Source organism: Pipistrellus hanaki, assembly GCF_964339955.1.
Source record: "Pipistrellus hanaki genome assembly, chromosome: 9".
NCBI lineage: Eukaryota > Metazoa > Chordata > Mammalia > Chiroptera > Vespertilionidae > Pipistrellus > Pipistrellus hanaki.
The window spans coordinates 66577572-66602270 of NC_140511.1; the positions used below are offsets into that span (position 1 = coordinate 66577572).

Sequence of the window (24699 nt, forward strand, 5' to 3'; positions counted from 1 at the left end):
CTGGTAACACTCTGCTGTGGTTTCTAAGTTACAGCTACTCCAGCCTCATTTTCTTGGATGTACTTCTTCAGAGGTCCTGACCTGGTGCTGACACTTGGTCTATTCTTAGAGTGGCACCTCTAATTATTAATTCCTGTTACCTTCCACTGGTTGAAAGACAACATTCAGAAGTAGAGGTTGCATACAACATAAAAGAAAATCCTCAGGGATTTAGAATCCTTCTTTCAAGAGTATCCAGAGAAATATGATCTAAAGAGCTCACAGTCTTGCAGACACACATGCATAGTACAGCTTAGCTACTCATGTTTTACAGCTTATCCAGATTTGCTGGAACAATCATAGGTTTGTTGGAAAACACTAACAGCCAAGGAGTGACAGCACAGGTGAGAGGGCAAGCAGACCCAGAAGAGACCATCAACAGAGCCTGCCACAAACAAGAGCACTTCTATCATTGCTTAAAGGTAAATCATCCATCATTAAGATCATAAATATATAAAAATCTTTCCACAGTTGATATGGTTCAGTTGGTGGGAGCATAATTCCATGTACCAAAGGGTCTCGGGTTTGATTCCCAGTGAGGGTACATACCCAGCTTGCAGGTCTGGAGTGCATATGGGAGGCAAACGATCAATGTTTCTCTCTCCCATTGATGTTTCTCTCTCTCTCCCACCCTCCCCCCATCAATTTAAAAAAATAAATAAAAAAAACAACAACAACACATCCTCGGGTGAGGATTAAAAAAAAAAAAAAAAAAAAAAAAAAGTATTGCCCTAGCCAGTTTGGTTTAGTGGATTAAAGGTTAGCCTGCTAACTAAAGGGTTCCAGGTTCAATTCCCATCAAGAACATGTACTACCTTGGCAGGCTCCTCCCTAGCCCAGGCCCAGGTGAGGGTTTGTGTAGAAAGCAACCAATAAATGTGTATTTCTCTCACATCCGTATTTCTCTGTCTTTCCCTCTCTCTTTCATTCTCCCTAAAAATCAATGGAAAAATATCCTCAGGTGAGGATTAACAAAACAAAACAAAACAAAAAGGAGTATGAAAATCTCAATGTGTGAACTTGAAAATGAGAGATGGAAGTGTTCGGTTAACATATTTTTAAAAGTGTTTCCCTATTATTTAGAACCAGCTCCAGTTGTATCCCCCAATACTAAATATTAAAGTGGCAACGAACTGAAGTCACCAGATAAGACTATGTAATAGTTTATGCGGGAAAATTAAAATAATTTAGAAAGTATAGCTAGAAGAGATCTCAAAATATTATCTGGTTAGGCTTCCAGCAAGATTAGGCAGTATAGTGACTGGGAGACAGTTGAGAATACTCCTTTTATAATACCACTAACAGGACTTGATTCCTAATCTGCTTCTTACTCACTTGTGAACTTAAAAAAGCTATTTTAACCTTCCTGAGTCTGTTTCCTCATCTATAAAATAGAGATTATAATAGTCCAAAGAATTACAGTGGCTGAGACGCATGAATTTAATTAAAAAATCTTTATTATAAAATATAATTACTATATTATTATTGGCATGTAAGACTTTATTATATCCATTTCATAGATGAGTAACTGAAGCTCAGAATATTTCAGAAATTTGACCAAGATTATAAAACAAGGACTTATAAGAATAAGGATCTCTGCTTCTTAAGGCAGTGTTCTTTTCACGTCATCATGTTTCTATGAATCAATATAATCAAGAGGCCTAAAAAAAAAGGCTTTTCACTAACAAAATGCACAAATCAAAGCAAAATCAGTAGGCTCTACTGATTCAAGTCTTATCCACAAAATACTAATTCCTATTCCAGCAGGCTTCCACATCTTTCAAGTTTTGTGGCATTTGTTTGTGTGTGTTTTTTAAGGATTTTGGAGCTTTGATACTTGTTCAATTCCCAAAATAACTTGCCTCAGGTCAATATAGTATCTCAGAGTTATAGAAGTCTCAGGTATGTGCCATTCACATACATTATGTAGTTTTACTTTCCTGAAGATAAAAAACAGATCACTCGACAACTAGATTTCTATCGAGTTGTGGAAAATCTTGAGTGTTTCACAGTGTACTGGTAGATAAAAGCTACAATTAATAACATTCTGAGGGTTATACGTGTTACCACTGACTCACTAGAGTACAGTATCAGTTACACAGACAAGTAAGGGTTCACTTTTGAGTGATATATATACATGGTAGTCAGATTCTTAAATGACAAATATAGAGCTTTATAAAAAGATCCAGCTGGCATGACTTACATCGATCTATGGACCAGGAAATTACTATCAGATTCCCAGTCAGGGCATATGCCCAGGTTGCAGATTCGGTCCCCAATATGAAATGTGCAGGAGGCAGCTGATCAATGATTCTCATCATTGATGTTTCTCTCTCTCTCTTTCTCCCTTCCTCTCTGAAATCATAAAAAACATATATTTTTAAAATAATAAAAAGAAAGAATCAACAAAAAAAGAAAAACAAGAGATATTCTTTAGTTTTAACAAGATCAAGAATAAGCGTATAATATGCAATAACAAAATATAGATATAGCTGTTGATTCAACATGTACCAATATCTATTAGTTGCTAAGCATTGTGACAAGCCCTAGGAATAGAAAGATGAAGAAGAAATGATGCCTCAAGGAACAGGTATAATAGGAAAAAGACTTATAAAGGAGATGAGGGTGGGGGAGTAAATTTAAAAAAATAAATAAAAATGGCCCAAACCGGTTTGGCTCAGTGGATAGAGCGTCGGCCTACGGACTGAAAGGTCTCGGGTTCGATTCCGGTCAAGGGCACATACCTTGGTTGCAGGCACATCCCTAGTGCGGGGGGGGGGGGGGGGGGGGGGGGGTGTGTGCACGAGGCAGCTGGTCGATGTTTCTCTCCCATCAATGTTTCTAACTCTCTATCCCTCTCAATTCCTTTCTGTGTAAAATCAATAAAATATATTTTTTAAAAATAAAAAATAAAAAAATGGGAGGGGGAGAAGCATTGCCCCAGAAGAATCACATTTCACTTGTCAGGGAGCCTCCAGGGTGCAGGTACAGATTAAATGGCCTAGAAACTTAACTCCTAGGCTTGTCAGTTTCTGTAAAAGCAAGCAAGACTATTAAATCTCAGTCTTTATTCCCTGCCCACCTTGTTTGCTTACATCATGAGAACAACTGAGCTTCCTTTATTTTACCTCCTTAGAAGACTGGGAAAGGGACTGGATCTGCTCCTGGAAAGCCCATTTTTCCCAGAGACGAAATTCCAATCCATAAGGAGTCTAGGTTTTATTTGTGAGACCTGTTGCTCAGCAAAAGAGTTTGGGAGAGTCAAGAATTCCCCTAGTCTGTCTGGAGTGGCACAGCTTATTGTGCGTCGTCCTGTGTACTGCAGGGTTGCTGGTTCAATCCCTGGTCAGGGCACATACATAAGGCCACCAATTTCTTTCTCTTTCTCTCTTGTCTCTCTCTCTCTCTCTTCCCCTCTCCCCACTTCCTTTCCAAGCTACTTCTCAGGTAAGGTTTTTTTTTAAAAAAGAATTCGCCTAACAACAACCCATTAGAATAGTTGTCTGATCTCCAAGGAACCTCTGGAGAAAAGAAAGAAAAAAAATATGTTTTCCAGGAGGAGTTTATGATTCATGTTAAATAGAAACCTATAAGAGTTGATTCTTCCTTTCTTAGATTCTCCCCCCAAAAAAATTAGAACAAAAGGAAAGAGACTTCAAATGATTATATCTGTAGTAATAAAAGCATAATAAGCTAATTAGACCAGATGTTCTTTTGGATGACCTTCTGCATGAAGCCAGGGCTGCAAGAGAAGCCCAGGTCCCAGGTGCCTGTTGGCGACTGGAGGGAAGCCTGGGTCGCAGATGCCAAAGAGAAGCCAATGCCAGCAGTGGGGGGAAGGAAGGCCGACTCTTGCATGAATTTCATGCATTGAACCTCTAGTAAATATATAGTCATATCAGTAATAAAAATAATGCTTTGTATTCCTTTAGTAAATCCTGTCATGATGACCAAAGAGTTTTAAAGTGATTATCTGATTCAGCCTAAAAACATTAGGGATGTTAAAAAAAAAAAGCAATCATTTTGACTTTTACACATTACAAGCACACTATACAAAGAAGTATAACCCTCCAAAGATATAATCTATGATGTCCTGCCTTTAGAAATACTCTTAAATCATTATGTGATTGAAACAGCATCATACAGAAAGAAAACTGCAAGGGAACATCATCCTAAACATTTAAATGAAAAAACTAGCCATGAGCCGAAACCGGTTTGGCTCAGTGGACAGAACATCAGCCTGCAGACTGAAAGGTCTCAAGTTCGATTCCGGTCAAGGGCATATACCTTGGTTGGGGGCACATCCCCAATGGGGGTGTACAGGAGGCAGCTGATCGATGATTCTCTCTCATCGATGTTTCTAACTCTCTATCCCTCTCCCTTCCTCTCTGTAAGAAATCAATAAAAAAAATTATATATATATATATATATATATATATATATATATATTTTAATATATTTTATTGATTTTTTACAGAGAGGAAGGGAGAGTGAGATAGAGAGCTAGAAGCATCGATGAGAGAGAAACACTGACCAGCTGCCTCTTGCACATGCTCTATCGGGGATGTGCCCACAACCAATGTACATGCCCTTGACCGGAATCAAACCTGGGACCTTTCAGTCCGCAGACCGACGCTCTACCACTGAGCCAAACCAGCTTCGGCAAAATATATATATTTTTAAAAACTAGCCATGAAAAACACAGGCTAAAGGTATACTTACTAAAGGAAATCAGAGTGAATATTTTGAATTACTAGAAGGTTAAAAATTATAAGAGGGATCTAAAAAATCAAACAAGCAGTGTAATCATGGCCATCATGAAACTTATCACTGGACAAAACTAGTTGCTCCAAGGATATGTTCCAAAACATATTTGGGCCGCCCTGGACCAGCCTACCAAAACTAAGTATTCATTGCACCTCATAATCAGCCTTGTCCTGCTCTATTCTTTATGTATCTAGCCTGCTTCCAAGTGCCTTCTCTGGGCTCTCTATTGGCAAAGCATTCACGTACTTACTATTCAGTGAAGAACCTGGCAATACCATACTGGCTAACATCTTCCTTATTTTCTAGCAGCTGGCACACTGCATCCTCCATGTACGTGAGGACATGTCGCTGAGCTGCCAAGAAAAAAGAGAGAGAGAGAGAGAGAGAGAAAAGTGAGAGAGAAAAGTAAAAAAATAAAAGTCCTCCCAATTTCAATTGGAGGCCATGAAAGTCAGTCAAGGTATTGTCTCTACCCTAGTAAATGGACTGAAATAGGCCAACCAAACTTGCTGGCCCTAACGGACCTATGGTCCCAAAGGGTAGGAATGTACATGATGTAGCACATGGCTTACTGCCATCTGGTTGGCTGTTAGTATTAGCATCAATACTTCATTTCAGTGATGAGGGAGAACTATAGAGGAGCTTTAGCACCATTAAGCAGATATATCTGGAAGTTCTTTTCTTCCCATTTCCTTCCACCCACTTTCATTGTCTATATGATTCAAAACTTATTCCAGGGAAGAGTGCCTAAAGCATAAATGATCTTATTGCAAAGAAAACTCTTTCCATTTCTTTCCTTTTGTCTTTTCTTTTCTCCTCACCTGAGGATATTTTTCCAATGATTTTTAGAGAGAGTGGAAGAGAGAGAAAGACAGAAAAATATCCATGTGAGAGAAACACATCAATTGGTTGCCTCCTGCACACGCCCTGACCAGGACCCAGGACGGGGAGGAGCCTGTAGCCGAGGTACTTGCCCTAGACCCAGGACCCTTTTGTCCACAGACCGATGCTCTAGCCAATGAGCAAAACTAGCTAAGGCAAAAACAAAACAAAACAAAAAAAACTCAATTCTTTCTTTTTAATTTTTTTTAATTTTTAAAATTAAATTATTATCTTTGTACATATACCATTGCCCCCTCCCATTCATACTCTCCCTCCCCAGAGTCTTGTGTCCATTGGTTGTACTTATATGCTTGTATACAAGTCCTTCGGTTGATCTCTTATCTACCCCAATTCTTTAATAAAAAATTAGAAAAATTTAAGGATCGTGAAAACTAGTGTTATAAACTATTAACCTTGGAAGATAATAAATGAAATCTGTGTGGCTCAATTTATCAGAAGTTATTTTTCTGCATTTATCGTGACTATTAATCATGGGCTTCTCAGAAAGGGTCTGAGTATTAAAATGAGAAAAAAATGTGTTTTGATTCATGGCTCTGTCTTTGGTAGATTAATTTTAGTTATTTAATCTAAACCTATGTGGAAAGAAATTTAACTTTTTCTCCAAATATGGTCAATCAACTTGTTGATCTGGAACATCTGAGATACCCTGTTAAATGCAGATTTATAAGCTGCACCATCCCAGACTTAGTGACCTTAAATTTCTAACTGAAGCCCAGTAACTTTTAACAAGTACCCATGATGCTTCTTATATATGGTGAAGTTTAAGAATCACTGGTTAAGCCCAGCCAGTGTGGGTCAGTGGTTGAGCATCGACTATGAACCAGAAGGTCACAGTTCGATTCTCAGTCAGGTCACATGCCTGGGTTGCAGGCTCCTAGTGTGGGGTGTGCAGGAAGCAGCTGATCAATGATTCTCCCTCATCACTGATATTTCTATCTCTCTCTCCCTTTCCCTTCCTCTCTGAAATATATATATATATATATATATATATATATATATATATATATATATTTTTTTTTTTTTAAAGAATCACTGTTTAAATACATAGCCTTTGGAGTTTAGAGAGACCTGAGTTTCATTTTCGACCTTACCAATTCCTAGCTGTATGACATTGAGCAAATCACTCTTCAAGCCTATTTCCTCATGTAAAAAGTGGATAATAATACTATTACTGTTAGTAATGACAATGTTATTAGTACCAACACACCATAGGATTATAAGAATTAAATAAGGTAATGCATGTAAAACACCAGAGTTCTTGGCTTGCTATATAATATATATTCTTAAAAGCCCATCTCAAAGGGCTATTGAGTGTCTACTTCAGTAAACAACAAAGGCCAGAGCTTCGGATATAGCTGGTGCTCAACAACTGATTGTTCCTCCCCCTGAATTGTAACGTTAGAAGTATGACAATGGATTCAAAGGCACACTTCAAATAAAAACTTCCAGCTCAGGGTTTTCCACATACCATCCCAAAACACTTTTATTTTATTTTATTTTTTTTAAATATATTTTTATTGATTTTTTATAGGAAGAGGAAGAGAGAGGGATAGAGAGTTAGAAACATCAATGAGAGAGAATTATCGATCAGCTGCCTCCTGCACACCCCCCACTAGGGATGTGCCTGCAACCAAGGCACATGCCCTTGAAAGGAATCGAACCCGGGACCTTTCAGTCCGCAGGCCGACGCTCTATCCACTGAGCCAAACTGGTTTCGGCCCAAAACACTTTTATTTTAATCACAACTTTCTTTTGGAATAGTGAGAATGAAAAACCCCAAAGTGATAAATATATCCTGACAAAACACAATTCCACAAAGTTGCTGCCAAGATGGACATCTTTCGTAGTTTTATCCTTCAAGAAAATATAGATAAATTACCTAAAAATGAGTATTTCACAAAACTATTCCTACAATGCTGACACTTACAAAGCAAACAAGTTTATCTATCCCAGCGGTTTCCTTCACCTCTGAGTCTTCATTTAACAACCGTGACCTAGGGCTCGTGTGCACCAGCCTAAAGTCCACATGAACATGTTTGCATTCTGTTTGTTGTTCTGTTCATTTGAGTGCTTCCCACAACTAACAACCATCAATCATTGCAGAGGTTCTTCACGCCCAAAAGATGGGAAGACAAAATCAGTGCTTCATCAACAGTTTCCAAGTGGAAAACTATTTCTCTAAGAAATGGCAAAACTGAAGGAAGCTGTGAGATAATACATGCCAATTTCTGGTATTAATTGTTTTATAATTAAGTACATATTAAATTGAGAGAAGAAACAGCCACGCTAACATTAAAACCAGCTATATTTTCACTTTTGTATTCTCCTTCCCTTCTTCCACCCATTTATCCTGACCCTACAAAAATATTTCTTCCTTTGTCTATATGGGCTTCTATGACTTAGATCTACCTAAGGCGAGTACAGGAGTTTTTTAAATGGTAGAAATGAAAGTGCTCTGCCATACTTAGAAGCAAATCATGCTACTTCTCCCTAGTTCCACAGGCAAAAGTAAGTGTGAAAGCCCTTTAACGAAGGAATGTTTGAATCAAAGAACTTTTATCCTTCTAGAAAGACAGAAGAAATTTTCTGGAAAACAAACTTTTTTTTTTTTTTTTTTTTTTTTTTTTTTTTAAAGAGGGGGGAGAGAAAGAAAGAAAAATAAAGGACTATACCTGTTTAATCTACCAATCAGATGTTTAGAGTTTAATATAATAATGTTAACAATAACAGCTACCAATTTTGAACACCTATGAAACTTATTGAACAACAATGTGCCAGATAATGGGCTAATTATTTTACACTAAAGGCCTGGGGCTGGAGGGTGGGGTTGGGGGAAGGGGGGCACGTCCCTCAGCCCAGCCTGCACTCTCTCCAATCTGGGACCCCTCTAGGGATGTCCGACTGCCCTCTCACAATTCAGGACTGCTGGCTCCCAACTGCTCTCCTGCCTGCCTTCCTGATTGCCTCTGACTGCTTCTGCCTGCCACTCCCATGCAAGCCTGATTGATGCCTTAACTGCTCCCCTGCCAGCCTGTTTGCCCTCAACTTCCCTCCTCTGTTGGCCTGGTCACCCCTAACTGGCAGCTGGTTTGCCCTAAAGGATGTCCCGGATCAGGGTGGGGGTTCCTTTGGGGCATGGGGTGGCCTGAGCAAGGGGCCTGTGGTGCTTTGAAAGCCAGCCATGCCCCCTGGCGACCCAAGCGGAGGCCCTGGTATCTGGAATCTATTTACCTTCTACAATTGAAACTTTGTAGCCTGGAGCAGAGCCAAGCCTCCTGCTCACTCGGTGGCCAGCAGCCATTTCTGTTTGGATATGTTTACCTTCCATAATTGAAACTTTGTACCCTTGAGTGGAGGCCTAGGCTGGCAAGGGCAGGTGGGAAGCTTGGCCTCCCTCCATCTCTCTGTGGCTGTATCCATCTTGGTTGGGTTTATTTGCATACTCCCTCTGATTGGGTGGTGGGTATGGTTTGTGGATGTAGCAGAGTGATGGTTAATTTGCATATTAGTCTTTTATTAGGTGGGATGCATTATTTCATTTAGTCTTTTTTTGTTTGTTTTGGGGTTTTTAAAAATTTCTTTATTGATTAAGGTATCACATATTTGTCCTCAACCCCCTCATTTAGTCTTCACAACAATCCTATGATACCCTGTTTCCCCGAAAATAAGACAGTGTCTTATATTAATTTTTTTCTCCCAAAGTTGCGCTAGGTCTTATTTTCAGGGCATCTCTTATCTTTCCATGCGCTAGGTCTTATTTTCGGAGGATGTCTTATTTTCGTGGAAACACGGTAGGTGTTTTGATTATTTCCATTTTACAAATGGGAGAGTTGAGTTTATAAAATTAAAGTAACTTGCTCAAGAGCATGCAGTTAGTAAAAGAGAGGCCAAGATTCAAACCAGTTTGCCTCTTACCAAGAACCCCTGCTCTTAACACTATACCACACTGACTCACCATTGACATTTTATAATAGTTTGGAAGTAAATATGATTTTTACACATAGACAAAGATAGGGGTTTATATTGATAATAAAATTACCTGAGCGATGTCCATTTGTGTCTATATGAACTCATATGTCCGTGGCGGGGGGGGCGGAGGGGCGGAGGGAATTAACATTTGCACAAAGTTAGACCTTAAGAACCATCCCACCCTACCCACCCTAGTTCACAAAGTGGAAACAGAAAGCCCTGGCGCTCTTTTATCCGTGGGAGAAGAGAAGCAGCTGAGAAGAGCCAGCAGAGGCGGGAAAAGGTGCCTCCCCCTGAGAATTTCACACAGACAGTGTGAAGAACTCTGATTGCAGTTCTCTGGTGGTTTCCTTCACCTGCAGCTCTTATCAGTCCAATGTTCCCTTTGTGGTTAAGTGCACCACCCAATCCTGGAAAACCCTTGCAGTTTATCAAACTTCAATGAAACAGAAGTTCAAAGCTCTTGCCTGGCAATAAAACATGAAGAATGTCATTTTACATTACTTTTTAAATGCAAAGGGAATACGCTTTAATTTGTGTAAATGATTAAAGAATACAAACTGCACACCTGCATCCCCGGAGGGCAAAGATATATGGGCACCTTAGCTGCCCTTTTGGAAAAGGAAAATCATCTCAGATTGCCATTTTCTCTCTTGCTTTGCTGGGACTTCCACAAGACCAGAATCAAGTTTGCTTTCTAACGTGTACCAATAAGGCTCTGTTTTGAGGCCCAAGCATCGATGTCTTGCTCAGATAGGAGCTCTGTCTGAGATAAACACTTATAACTTGAACATGCTGCCCTGAAAAATCCAAGTGAAATATGAGTAAACACTGTATGATCTTCACATGAACCTCTCAAGTGAAGGAAGTTGTGGATCAGAAACGTCTTGGTTCTGTTGAGTCACCTCCTGATCTATTAATCTCTATACCAGAGACGCTCCTGCTATATAAAAGGTTTCTGGAGTCATACTGACCTCAATTTGATTACTAGCTCTGGCAATTATTAACTTATGTGGCTTTTAAAAAGTTACCTAATTTCTCTGCCTGCCCTTTTCTATAAAATTGGAGAATAGTAGCTACCATCTAAGATTGTAGTGAGGAGAAAATAGAATAATGTATGTAATAATCTTAGCATATTGCTTGACACATAATATGTGTGCTATAAATATAAACTGTTTTTATTATTGTTATTGGTTGTTACTATGTATCCCTTCACAGCACTGCAAAACTCACAAGACAATAGGGTTTCAATGCTAATAATGCACACCAAGAGAAACCTTCTATAGCCTTCTACTCACTTATTTACAGTTCTGTTCATTCAACCAAATATATTTATAGATTATCTTCAAAAATTCCTGGGCTATATAAAACCATACACACACAGGGAAGACAGAAGTAGGTTTATAGTTGTTCATATGGAGCCGAAACCGGTTTGGCTCAGTGGATAGAGTGTCGGCCTGCAGACTGAAAGATCCCAGGTTCGATTCTGGTCAAGGGCATGTACCTTGGTTGCAAGCACATTGTCCCAGTAGGAGGTGTGCAAGAGGCAGCTGATTGATGATTCTCATCGATGTTTCTAACTCTCTATCCTCTCTTCCTCTCTGTAAAAAAATCAATAAAATATATTTTAAAAAAGAAAAAATATAGTTGTACATATGGAAAAAGACATGTAGGTTATGATGATTACAATATCTTTATTAACTCAAAAGAATGTCACAGTGCAACTGTAAACCTACTTTTGCCCACCACTGTATAATAATTCACATAATCATATACCCATTTCAGTTATAGCCTTTAAACATGTGGGAAGCATTCACTTATTAACTGCTGCTCAGAAGACTCTAATTTATATGGGGAAAGTCCAAGACTATTTCTTTTTACTCCTTTCCAAGGCTTAAATACCATCAAAGTATTAGTTGTTTGTTTTGCAATTAAATGATAAGGGCTCCCATTTGGAAATGTTTGCTTGAGGGGCCTAGAATTTCCAATTACAATATTAGTTAGACCACTCTTATTATTAATACAGAGTTCCTATACTAGAATAAACAGTCTCACTGGAAAAATATTCACATTAATTATATGTAATATTAATAAATATACCCAACAGCAATAGCAGTGTAAGAGAAAAGCAGAATATATATATTCAATTTAAATATGACTTTTTCTTCCCATGACAGAGTGCTTTTGAGAGACATTTTGTTTTTTGAAGCCTCTGAGATGCTGGTTAGCACAAATAAATGTTGAATTAAATTAAAGCAGTCCTCTGAGATTAAAAGAAAATTATTGCTATTAACCAACAACCTGTCATGTTAACTTAAAAAATTCAAATTCAATATCATTTATAAATCACTAATATAGTGATAGTACTGATCTTGTTAAATACAAAGACTTAGCTTAATGGTTTAAAAATTAATAGACCTTTAAAATTAATTACTTACATCCTCTGTCTTTATGGTATGTCCTGATCTAGGGATATAGAATGTTTTAGGGAAATATTTTATCACCCAAACATGACCATCTTTGATCTTAGACCACACAAGACCAATTTCCTTTAATCAAAGGAGATGGGGAAATGAGGAAAATTAGCACATGCAATCCTTATACAACCCAATGAGGTAGGTAGTAAACTGTTTTTGAAGCTCAGAAAGGTTAAGGAACCTGCTCAAAGTCTTAATAAATGGCTAAGCTACGATTCAAAATTTGACTCCAAAGCCCATGCCCTAACTCTCAAAAGCAAAAACAAAAACAAGGTGTTCACTTCAGCAGCACATATACTAAAACTGGAATGCTACAGAGATTAGCATGGCCCCTGCACAAGGATGACATGCAAATTTGTGAAGCATTCCATATTTATAAACAAACAAACAAAAACAAGAAAAATCTAAACACTTATAGTGTATCCCATTTAACACTGTATTATCTAGATATTGCTGGCTTTCCATTGTTAATACTAGTAAAGAAGCTTAAATTGGGAAACCAGAGAGTTGAATTACTGGCATGATCTTTACATTAAAAAAAAATGTTTATTTCTAATTACATATGTAATTATTTTCAAAGATTCAAATAATCCAGGACCAGTTAAAAACCAAACCCATTTCCTACAAAATAATAGCATTCTAAGCATTTTATGGGTATTAATTTTAAGCATTTTAATTAATTCTAAGTATTTTATGGGTATTTAATTTTCAATACTATGAAATAGGTACTTTATTTCATCTCAATTTTATAGATAAAAAAGAAAGATTCATATCTGTAATTTATCTAAAGAGTGAGCAGCAGAGACAAGATTTGAATCCATGTCTTTGGTCTGCACAACATTATACTGTAGCCTTTATTGATTTTAATATGTTGTTATTGATTTCAGAGAGGAAGGCAGAGGGAGAGATAGAAACATCAATGAGAGAGAATCATCAATCAGCTGCCTCCTTCATGTCCCCTATTGGGGATTGAGCCCACAACCCAGGCATGTGGCCTTGACCAGAATCGAACCTGGGACCCCTTGATCCGCAAGCCGACGCTCTATCCACTGAGCCAAACCAGCCAGGGCTATTGCAGCTTTTCAAGAGTTATGCAACATGACTTTTATCAAATGGACTTTTCTAAGAACAAATTTAAAAATTAAGGAAATACCTTTTACAATAATAGTTAATTATAAAACAGACAAAACTAATACATCACTTTTGGGCATCCAAACCACTGCTATACAGCTAGTCAAAATACCTAAAGGCAAGCCAGGGACAAGAAAAGCATTACACATGTGTTAACATCACCTGTGACAACAAAAACTAGAGGTGACTAAAGATCTTTATGTAAAGTAGGGGATGGAAAGCTAAAGTTTACTTACCTCAACCAATAGATAAGTTAACAGCTGTGCAAAGCTGAGTGCTTTGACATTCAAACAGTCCCTAGTTAACCATAATCCTTCCCTCCTCCCTTCTCCTTCCTAACACTGGTGATTGTTAATATTTTGGGGATGCCAATTAAGGCTAAGAGCTTAAATCATATTGCTTCCATATTTCCAGACTAAATCTCATAATGTAGAATTAGTTGGCTGGAGTTTTGCATTGTTTTAAGGAGGCTTTTACAGAGGTCCAAATTTAAAGCACTTAGCTAGCTCACCATAACAAAGTGTACTGCCTGAATGTCAGAGAAATTTAAAGTGGCACTTAAGTTTCCCACAGTTGCAATCTATGGGAAATACCCAAGTAAAATTGTCATCACAATAGCTTTGCAAAATAGTTCCTCAAAGAGCAGTCTAGTTACCAAATCAACTCCATAAACAATCACAAAACGATTTTCCAGAACCAGGTTTTAAAAAATAACAATTATGCCGAAACAGGTTTGGCTCAGTGGTAGAGCGTCAGTCTGCGGACTGAAAGGTCCCAGGTTCGATTCCGGTCAGGGGGATGTACGCTGGTTGCAGGCACATCCCCGGTAGGGGGTGTGCAAGAGGCAGCTGGTCGGTGTTTCTCTCTCTATCGACGTTTCTAGCTCTCTATCTCTCTCCCTTCCAATCTGTAAAAAATCAATAAAAATATTTTTAAAAAATAATAATAACAATTATACCTATACATTGACAAACATGGAATAAATCATGTACCACTTATGTCATGCCAGGACAAAATATACTAAAGTTAAAGGGTGAAGATTAATTGTGCTATATAGTCATGGTTAGCCTTTGAGGCAAACATGCATTTATAGATTACTAGCAATTAAATTTGGTAATATGAAATTTAACTATGGATTAGTGATATTACTGCACCTAAATAAGGTACTAATGCAATAACATCATTACTTGGCATTTTGCATTCAAACTTTTCCATTAAAATTAGTTGGCACTCACAATTCACAAAACAGTAACAGGATCTCATTTTATCTAATGGCAGAAAGATATACAATAGAAGAGTTCTAACTTAAGGCCGCTGAAAATTCATGGGCTTAGAATTCCTCTCTCTTCTGGTTGATACTGCCTCTGTAGGAAGGTGGGGATTCTTTTTCAAATCTCACACAGTCTCATACGTCAGTCCCTACTTAGAACTGTGTCCACACTCTACTTCTGAAATGTGGCTCATAATAATGCTCAATAATCCCTTCAGGTTTCTGTTTTTGTTACAAAAGTAGAGTATTTCTAGTGTAGATATTTATAGATGCCCCAGAAGCGTAGGCCAAAGTGCACAGATGTCATACATAAAGAGCACAGGCTAGAGAGAGAGTCCCTAGTTTAGTTTACATAGAAAACGCGTGCCAACTCATTAATTTACCTGAACATATCTAAATTAATGGTGTAAAACTCCTAAGTAACCTATAAAAAATGTATTTTGGACTTTATTTTTACAGGCTGACATAATTTTTTAAAAACATATTTTATTGATTTTTTACAGAAAGGAAGGGAAAGAGATAGAGAGCCAGAAACGTGGATGAGAGAGAAACATCGACCAGCCGCCTCCTGCACATCCCCTACCAGGGATGTGCCCGCAGCCAACGTACATGCTCTTGACCGGAATTGAACCCGGGACCCTTCAGTCCGCAGACTGACGCTCTACCACTGAGCCAAGCCGGTTTCGGCCTGACATAATTTTTGATTCATCATTCTTAGGAATGTTGCATTGTCCAAGCCTACCTTTCCTGCCAGGCTCAAGTGGAATGCCACCTTCTTCATGAAGAGTTCCCTGATTCTCTCCCAGCCAGAAGCAATCTTCCTTTTCCTAAACTCCCTCAACAACTATTTTAATTTTTCCAATATCATCCTACTCCTTAAATACAGATAGAAACCATGACTCATTTATTTTTTATACCCTTTGACACTCAGGACCATTCAGTGTCTTCCAACATTGCAGTCATTCGAATAGTTACTAAACAAACACATAAACTGTATCCCTATTTATACATCCTGATACTATTGTTCATTCAACTCAACCATTTTAGCACTGTGCCTCCCAGGTGGGAAACACTAAGTACCAAAACACAGTCTGATACAATATTAGGGTTCTTACAGGAGGAACCTCTTTCTGTTGCCTTTTTACTGTTCCTTCTCTCTCTTCCAATGGGAAAGCACTTGTTCCTTCCATTGTTACTAAGAGCCTCATTATGTTCAAGGGAAAGTGAAAAAAATGCATTCGATGCAATTACCAGTCCCTCACAAATTTGGGGGCTTTTTGTCATTTCAACATCCAGGATTTGAATAAAAGAAAGTCCAAATCCTTTTCACTCGTAAGAACTATGTTCTTTTTTCCTTTTGAAACAAAATGGAAGGACACAGCACAGGAAGCAGTCCTCAGTAAGCCACCGTTCATAAACAGCTTTGCTCTGAGCGTAACAAAGGTTCTGTTGTGCTCTTGCATGGCAGGGCCAGTAAGCAGCAGGAGCAGATGAACTCTTTAAGAAACAAAGGTTCTGTCTTCATGCAAATGTTTGCATTAATAAAAAATGAAGAGAAAGATATAGAAAATGCAGGCTAGCTGGACATAATAGGCTCTAAACGGGAGGTTTTTCACATTTTTCAGGCAGAGTCAGCAGGTCTTTTAAAAACTTTGTCATTCTGAACATTTCACAGACATCACAAGAAAGACATGCAAATAATAGAAGCAAATCAAAGGACATCCCGCTGCTCTGCTGGCGCCTCCCTCATCCACGCCTGGTTTGTCATTTTCTGTTAACCCTAGAGCTGGCTGCTGTTTTGTTGAGGAATGGAGTCCCTGGCCCATGTGGCAGTACATGTCCAGCCAGCTGGCCCTTGCACTGATGGCATTACAATGCAAGCCATGTACTACCACTCAGGGCCACGTGCTGCCAGGCAACAAGTCCCATGTGTGATTATTACACACTGGCTTACAAATCTGCATCAGAAAGAACCTCTAAACTAACCGCTTAATAAGATATATCACCTTGAGTGTGAGCATCACTGAATAATTCTCTCAAGATGGACTTACTGAGGACCAGTCTTTCAAAGTGAAATATACAATAAAGGCCTTAAAATAAATATAGAAAATTTAAAATCTTGTGAGAGGAGAGGTTTACCTAACACAACCATTGGTTGTGAAGATTAATAATGCAGGTTGAGCACTTAATATGGTGCTTTGATTGGTTGTTCAGTTGTTCTGCCTTTTGGTCTATTTGCAAATTACCCTTTTATTAGATAGGATTTTTGTCCTAGGTTAAAAGTTATATGTGATATGATAAGTAATAATAAGTACAATGAGTGAGATAATAAGTAAAAATAAATTTGATAGTTACTTTTCTTTAATATAATTGTTGATTGGAAGATAATCTAAGTACTAATAATCAGGTTACTGAATTATACTAAGCCCTTAATTTGGAGACAACCAGAAAAAAACAAATTATTGTATGACTTTATGACAAAAGGCAGAAAAAGAGAATATTTTAGAAAAAGTAAAAAATGACGTTATTTCAAGGGGGGAAATAGCAAAGCTCAACAGTATTGTAAATTTGGATAATCAAAACATAATCTGCCCTAACCAATTTGGCTTAGTGAATAAAGCGTCGGCTTGCAAACTGAAGGATCCCAGGTTCCATTCTGGTCAAAGGCATGTACCTTGGTTGCAGGCACATCCCCAGTAGGGGGTGTGCAGGAGGCAACTGATCAATGTTTCTCTCTCCTTGATGTTTCTAACTCTATCCCCTCTTCCTTCCTCTCTGTAAAAAAATCAATAAAATATATTTTTTTAAAAACATAATCTTATAAGGATTTCAAAGAGCTGGTTGAATAAAATATAAGTAAATAGACCCCAGGAGAGGGATGAATTGGGATAGGGTGGGAACAATTCTTCTTGATGTATGCCTTATCTATTTTTGAACCTGTGAATGTGTTATCTAGTCAAAGCATGTGTGTGTGCATGTGTGAGCAAGCACACATGCAAATGTATTAGGAAGGACAGGAGAGAGAAGTTTATAGCAAACATTCATATTTATATAATGCTGAGGTAAAGACCACTAGTTACCAACTCCAGCAGACTCTTCCTCCTTAGAAACATACTCCAATTTTTTTCTAGATTCATGGCTATTGGCATAAAGACCATATTATTCGGCTTCTCTTGCAGCTAAGTATTAATCATGTGGCTAAGCTATAAAATCTAAGCATGATATTGTATGGGTCTTGTAGAAAGTATTTAAAAGGAACTGATTCTGCCGAAACCGGTTTGGCTCAGTGGTAGAGCGTCGGTCTGCGGACTGAAAGGTCCCAGGTTCGATTCCGGTCAAAGGCATGTACACTGGTTGCGAGGGTGTGCAGGAAGTGGCTGGTCGATGTTTCTCTCTCATCGACGTTTCTGGCTCTCTATCTCTCTCCCTTCCTCTCTGTAAAAAATCAATAAAATATATTTAAAAATAAATAAATAAAAAATAAATGGAACTGCTTCTACTGAAAGCTGTGGTTTTTTTACTCCAAAGGATAACAGAGAGCTCATTCAGTCCTCATAGACCATGAGGAAAAAGAAAGAAACCTGAGTCCCTGATGACACCTTGGAAAATACCATACTAACCATGACTGACCATCTTCAGGCTTCTTTTCCACAAAAGTGAAATAATCTTCTAACTTTTAAAATCAAGTTTTTTTAGGGTTAACTGTTATATGCCAACAAACCTAATGTTAACATAAAACATTGATATATATTTTCCCAATACTACAAATAAAGAAGTCAAACTAATTTACCAATCAGAATGCTCATGAGCCTATTCATGGATCTGGGTAGGATCCTAGAGTAGGATAGAGTATTCCAGACATTATCCTAGCATCTCTAAAGAGATGTACTACTATCTTCAATGCTTATCATTGTTGTAAACAGGGTTAAGGTCTTAATGACTTTCATAACTTGAGCAATAGCTTACTACATACTTTCACATACACTATCTCATTGAACCTTGCAATCAACCTAGGAGTCAGATAAGGTTGGGATTAATGTCTCCATTTTACAAATGAGGAAACTGCTCAAGGTCATACAGCTTGTAAGTGGTAGGACAAAAACTTGAACTTTAATCTCATGAGTATAAATATTTTCCACTGAATTATAGGATTAGGGAAATTTTTAGAGACATTTCAAAAGTTTAAAATGAGTATAATTAATATAAAATATTGCAAACTAGACCACAAAATCGATGTCTTCCTATTTCACAGGATTTACAAAAAAAAAAATGTTTGAAATAATTCAATCTGAGGTAGATAAGTACAGTGGAATATCACTAAATAATTCATAAGAAGGCTATATACACATACAAAAGCGTTCTGGAAGGATTTAGAACAATCTGTTAACAGTGAATACTCTGGAAAATTGAATTAAGACAATGCTTGTAGCCAAAACCAGTTTGGCTCAGTGAATAGAGCAAACTGAAGGGTCCCAGGTTCAATTCTGGTCAAGGGCATGTACTTTGGTTGCTAGCAGTATGGGAGAGCAGCAGGTCATCCACAAAAATCTGCTCTGCACCCCACCATAAGCCAGCTGCTTATATTGAGTAGGAGGACAAAGATTACATAGGGAATAAACAAAAGGGTATGACAAATGGGCATTTAACAGGTAATGCATGCTGGAGATTTGCAAAAGCCTATGGGTAGGCAAAGGCTGCAGGTCTTCAAAGGGCTGGCAGCCCTGGTGGTTCTGCAACAAAGTTATTAATCTTTCCATGATAATAGGCAGCTCTAGGATGGGTAAAATGGACTGCATTTCCAGATGAGTTCCCAGGTCTCACATGCAACTCCCAGCCAGGTTAGAAAGTGCCTTCTTAATCAGAACAAAAACAGTACAGTTAACAGAGCATAATTAATATTTCTTACAATTATAGCTGGTCCCCAATATTTTATTTCTGCCCCATCACTAGAACAACAGTTATTTTCTCTTAATTACTAGGAAATACACACACACACACACACACACACACACACATATATATATATATATATGCCTAAGTGAAGGGCTGACCAGTCAAATAGCTGAAGGTCCGGTAGCTATAACATGCACTGACCACCAGGGGGAAGACACTTAACACAGGCATGAAACATGGAACAGACTGATGAATCTAGAAGGAAGGGGACAGGGGGGAGGGCAGAAAAAGATTAACCAAAGATCTTATATGCATACTAGAGGCCTGGTGCATGGATTTGTGCACTGGTGCGGTACCTCAGCTAGGCCTGTGCCCTCTTGCAACCCGAGACCCCTTGGCGAATGTTGGACTGCCAGTTTTGGCCCAATCCCTGCAGGCCAATGCACAAATCCATGCGCCAGGCCTCTAATAGGATAATAAAAAGTTCACAACGTGAGATAAATCAACCACTTCTTTTCCTTAAATTTGTTTCTCCTTTAGAACTATGAGATAAAAAATAAATATTTACCAGAAGAGCAAAGATCAAAAACAGTCCCTATGTCTAGACATGGCAACAAAGATTAACAAGACACCAGTGGCTATTTGTGCCCGGCCATTCCCCCTGAAGAACTACCCCATTTTCTTCTAACTATATATTCACCATTCTCTACCATGCCAACCCTTGAAGATAAGGCCGAAGATTGACTGCACTGCACATGTAAGACTATATAAGTTAATAATGTGCCTAAACATCAGGTTTGGCAGTTTACAGACTATCTAAAAAGATAATCAATTTTAGGTCTCATTAGATAGTTTACTTTAAAATACTTGACATGAATTAATTAATTTATCCTCTCAACCCCCTGTGAGGTAGCTTTTATCAACTCCATTTGTTGGGAAATTTGATCAAGGAGAATAATAATAGTTTTATCTATTTACAAAACACCTTTTTTTATAAATAGAGCCACATGCTTATCTTTTCAATCTTCTAACATTCCTGTGAGGTAGGTGGCAATAATACCATGTCCTTCCTTAAAAGTGAAATGCTATGGACAAGGAGCTTAATGACTTACTCATAAGGTAACTTGTATTTTATCCAGTAACTAGAACATACTGCTTGGCATTAACACTAGACCATGGACTCAAGTCTCAACTGCGCACAATTCAAGAGTGTCTAAGCTTCTACTTTTCCCTACAACCATCTTTCAAAGCATCACATTCCAAAAAGGATTGAGGTCACGCTTGTTTTTTAAGCTCATGTGCTCACTGTTTATCAAGTTTATTTATCATTTTTCTAAATTGGGCTATTTAAGTTTTGTCTAGATGCCTGAAAGCTAAATTATTTTTTGTTTACTGTCTGTGCACTAGCATTATAAATGATGTCATCAGAAACGTACAAAACTCTTAGACAAAGATGTAGAGCCAATAAAAGCAAAGCAAATCACTTAAGGAAGAGTGCATTTTTTTTTCTTCTTCTTCTTCTTTTTTTTTTTTTTTTTAAGTAGGCATCACACAAAAACGTGACTCATTAAACCCAAAAGAGTTGACTATGCCAGTAAGAGCTTCTTATGCAGCCTTCCACAAAGAGACCTGAGTGGCAGCATGAGGCCTCCTCTTCTATGCATTTTCCTCCAGGCAGAATGTGCATTTGTGTGGCTACATACACAATTATAATCTCTCCTGAAAGGCAATTTCTTCCATATGACAGGCTGAGCACTGGCCTGAGTGCTAGCCTCATGTTGCCTGTGCAGTTAACATGCTGAAATACCAGACACATTTAATCTCTCCTTTCTGGAAAAAAATTTTAAAAAAAATAAAAAACCATACACACACACAAAACTAAGATGGGACAGAAGAACTGAAGCTGGAAAGAACTGCGCATAGAGAGAAAAGGAGGCCAGCCCAAGTGCCCAAACTCACTTTCTCAATGGGCTGAGCTTCTTTGTGTGTTGCCTACTTGCGTGTCAATTTACAGGACTTTGGGGCATGAGAACCATGGAGCAGAGTGGTTCTGGCAGCCTGTCCGAGAAGCAAAGCCAAAGACATGTGGCCTTTAGTCATATTCAAAGTGTTATTGTCTCAAACATGCCTATTTTAAAATACATAATTTTCCCATTTTGTGCATGCTGTATCTAAGTTGACCACGGGAGTTCTGCCACATGATTTTGAAAGAGAAATAGAGGGCAATGGCCTGAATGCAGCCCTATCCCTGCCACACATCTCTGTTTACTGGGGACCAGCGGGGCTACCCCAGGTGAGAGAAGTCTGAATTTAACAAACACCTGATATGAAGGCCTGGGGTACAAACAGATTTCTGCCTGAGATTACAGAAACTGAAGCTTGTGTTTTATCACAATTACCTGTAATCTCAGAGCAAGACCTTGAGCTACACAAAAATAGGACAGCTGGGAAAAAGCTCTTACTCTCTCCAAAGAATAGTGCTTTAAAAAGCTAACTCAATGAAGAAAAAGCAAGGGCCCTGAAAGTGCCTTCTCAGACAATATTTACTTTTACTGGGTTCCTGCGAATCAAACAAAACTTAGTCAAAAGCTTTTTTGAAAAATGCACTTTATGATTTCAGCAATAATTGCTTTGTTTAAAAAGAAAGGTGCTTAAAAGAAAACATAGCTAATGGGTTCAGTAATTTGGTAAATTCAGATGTGTTTGGGAAAATCCCTCTTCTCTTTGAAAAATCATTAAAATTCTGCTCAGATAAATGTGTTTTGACTTGAAATTCCAATCATAGAATGAGCTATTTCCTATGATCCTTAGGGAAGTAGTGCAAGGGTGACCCCAACACAGAGGACCGGGGGATTAGGGTAATTCCTATCTTAAAGCTTATGCCTCTGCCCAACTAAAGGAGAGGATCTCATGGAGAGGTCCCCAAATTGTATAAAATTTCCTTCCTTAAAATGGCATTTAAAATATATATATATATATATATATATATATATATATATATATATATATATATATTTTTTTTTTTTTTTTAATTTATTTCAGAGAGGAAGGGAGAGGGAAAGAGATATAGAAACATCCATGATGAGAGAATCATTTATCGGCTACCTCCTGCAGGCCCCCTACTGGGGACCGAGCCCACAACCCAGGCATGTGCCCTTGACAGGAATCAAACCTGGGACACTTCAGACCACAGGCCGATGCTGTCCACTGAGCCAAACCAGCTAGGGCTTAAAATGGCATTTTAAAAAAAATGGATTAAATCTCACTGTTGTGTAACAAAACATAGAAACTGTGGTATAAATCAAGAAACTAACCTTAGTTATAATCTAGCATTGTACTAGATTTTGGAGATAAGCTGCCCTTATGGCTTCCTGTTCTATTAGAAACCAACAATAACCAAGTATACAAATAGATAAGATAATTGTGACAACTGCTAAAAAGGATAGAAACAGATGATGAACTAGAAATAAGCTAATGGATCATTTGTCTCTTTTGATCTATATTATTACTTTTTAAAACTTGAATTACCAGGGGATGTGTGGGAGGGAGGGAGGAGGGCAAAAAAAAAAAAAAAAAAATTCAATAAAATATATTAAATAAATAAATAAATAAAATAAAATAAAATACCTGCCAAGAGAAAAAATAAATAAAAATAATAAAAAAATAATAAAACTTGAATTACCTACTCAGCATCCTAAGATTACTCAATCTGCAAACATAATATTTGTGATTCCCAATTTTTGGAAAGCATTTGGAGGAAAAATCTTAATTTACTTGTATGTATAAACCAGAGGCCCGATGCATGAAGATTCGTGCAAGAATAGGCCTTCCTTCCCCTGGCTGCCTGCATCGCCTCCGCTCCAGCATGAGCCACCTTTCTGCCTTCCCATGCTGCCCAGAGGCTCGGAGCTGCTGGGGTAGTGCAGAATGCCCATCCCTGGCCACTCGGTGCCTGCATATACAAATTAACCTGCCATCTTTGCTGGGTTAATTTGCCTAGTCACTCATGATTGGCTGATGGGTATCACGAAGGTATGGTCAATTTGCATCTTTCTCTTTTATTAGTGTAAATTAGGGGTGTCGAACTCAATCAGAGAAGGGGCCAAAATCTAAAATCCAGCCTAAATCGCGGGCCAAATGGTTTACTGAACAGTCATAAACTGACAATGTCATAAACTGACAGCGGAGTGCAGTGATGACAGCGCGGTGCGGGCCACATTGCAAAGCCTGGCGGGCTGGATTTGGCCCGCGGGCCTTGTGTTTGACACATGTGGTGTAAATGATAAGGAAGGTCAAAATTTTACATAACTATTTTAAAACACTAGAGTAACCTGGTACTAGCCTGCAATTTAGTTACCTTGGGAGAAATGGGGATGGGTCAGGAAGAACATGCCTTAGAATTCACTTGCTCTTTTTTCCCCCCAAACAAAAGGATATTGTATTTATTAAATAGCTTACAGACTCCTCGAAAAGGCAAAAGAAACAGTCTCGGTTGTACTTCCAGGAACAACTCCCAAAGGCACATCCCAGAAGTAGGCCACAGGGAATTGCTGTCCCTGCCATGACTGAAAAGCTGCTGACCAAACTGGGAAAGCACCAACACAGCTGCATGCAGACAGCTCACCCACGCTACAACAGCACTTATTACACTGTCACTTTGTGTTACAGTTTCTGAATATGTTCCATCTCCCATCTATGGCATAAGTTGCCTGATGGAGATGGGGGAGAACATTCATATTCATTCCTTGAATTATCCAGAAAGAGCATGAAGAAAGAAGGGAGAAAGGGAGGGAGGGAGGAAAGAAAGGAAAGGAAGAAGAGGGACAGATGATTTTGTGAATATGTTCATTACTATTTTGAAGTGCCCTAGTTTCCAAATATTTAGGAAGTCAGTGTAATATCTATAATATTTTATTTCCTTTTTGCAATAACCCAAGCACTTTAAAGCCCTAAGAGTATTTCTGCTAGTTTATTATAAACAGCACTGTTTCCTGGCATAGGGTTGGATTTGGAAGGTCCCCTAATTATACTCAAACAAAATAAATGTGCTTATCATGATTCATCCAAAAGCAAAAAAAAAGAAAAGTGTCTGGCAGTAAGACAAGTAAATACCATATGCATGCATATCAGCAAATACAAAAAAAACCCCACAAACAAACAAAAAAACCCAACCACATTGATAACACTTAAGTCTTCCACATGGAAAGAACTTCTGCCAAGGCTTGAAGAAACTGTATTGACCTCATGGCT

The 24699-nt window shown here is 38.2% G+C and overlaps 1 protein-coding gene across 1 annotated transcript in view; it reads right to left on the bottom strand.

Annotated features, from left to right (window-relative positions):
- The window catches only part of CSTPP1 (centriolar satellite-associated tubulin polyglutamylase complex regulator 1), a gene marked incomplete at its 5' end in the record, with an annotated part of 122641 nt that overhangs the window by 90606 nt on the left and 7336 nt on the right, over positions 1-24699 (bottom strand). Inside the window, 1 exon segment of the mRNA XM_084896133.1 lies at positions 5057-5159. Within this exon segment, the coding sequence (XP_084752259.1) occupies positions 5057-5159 (103 nt within the window).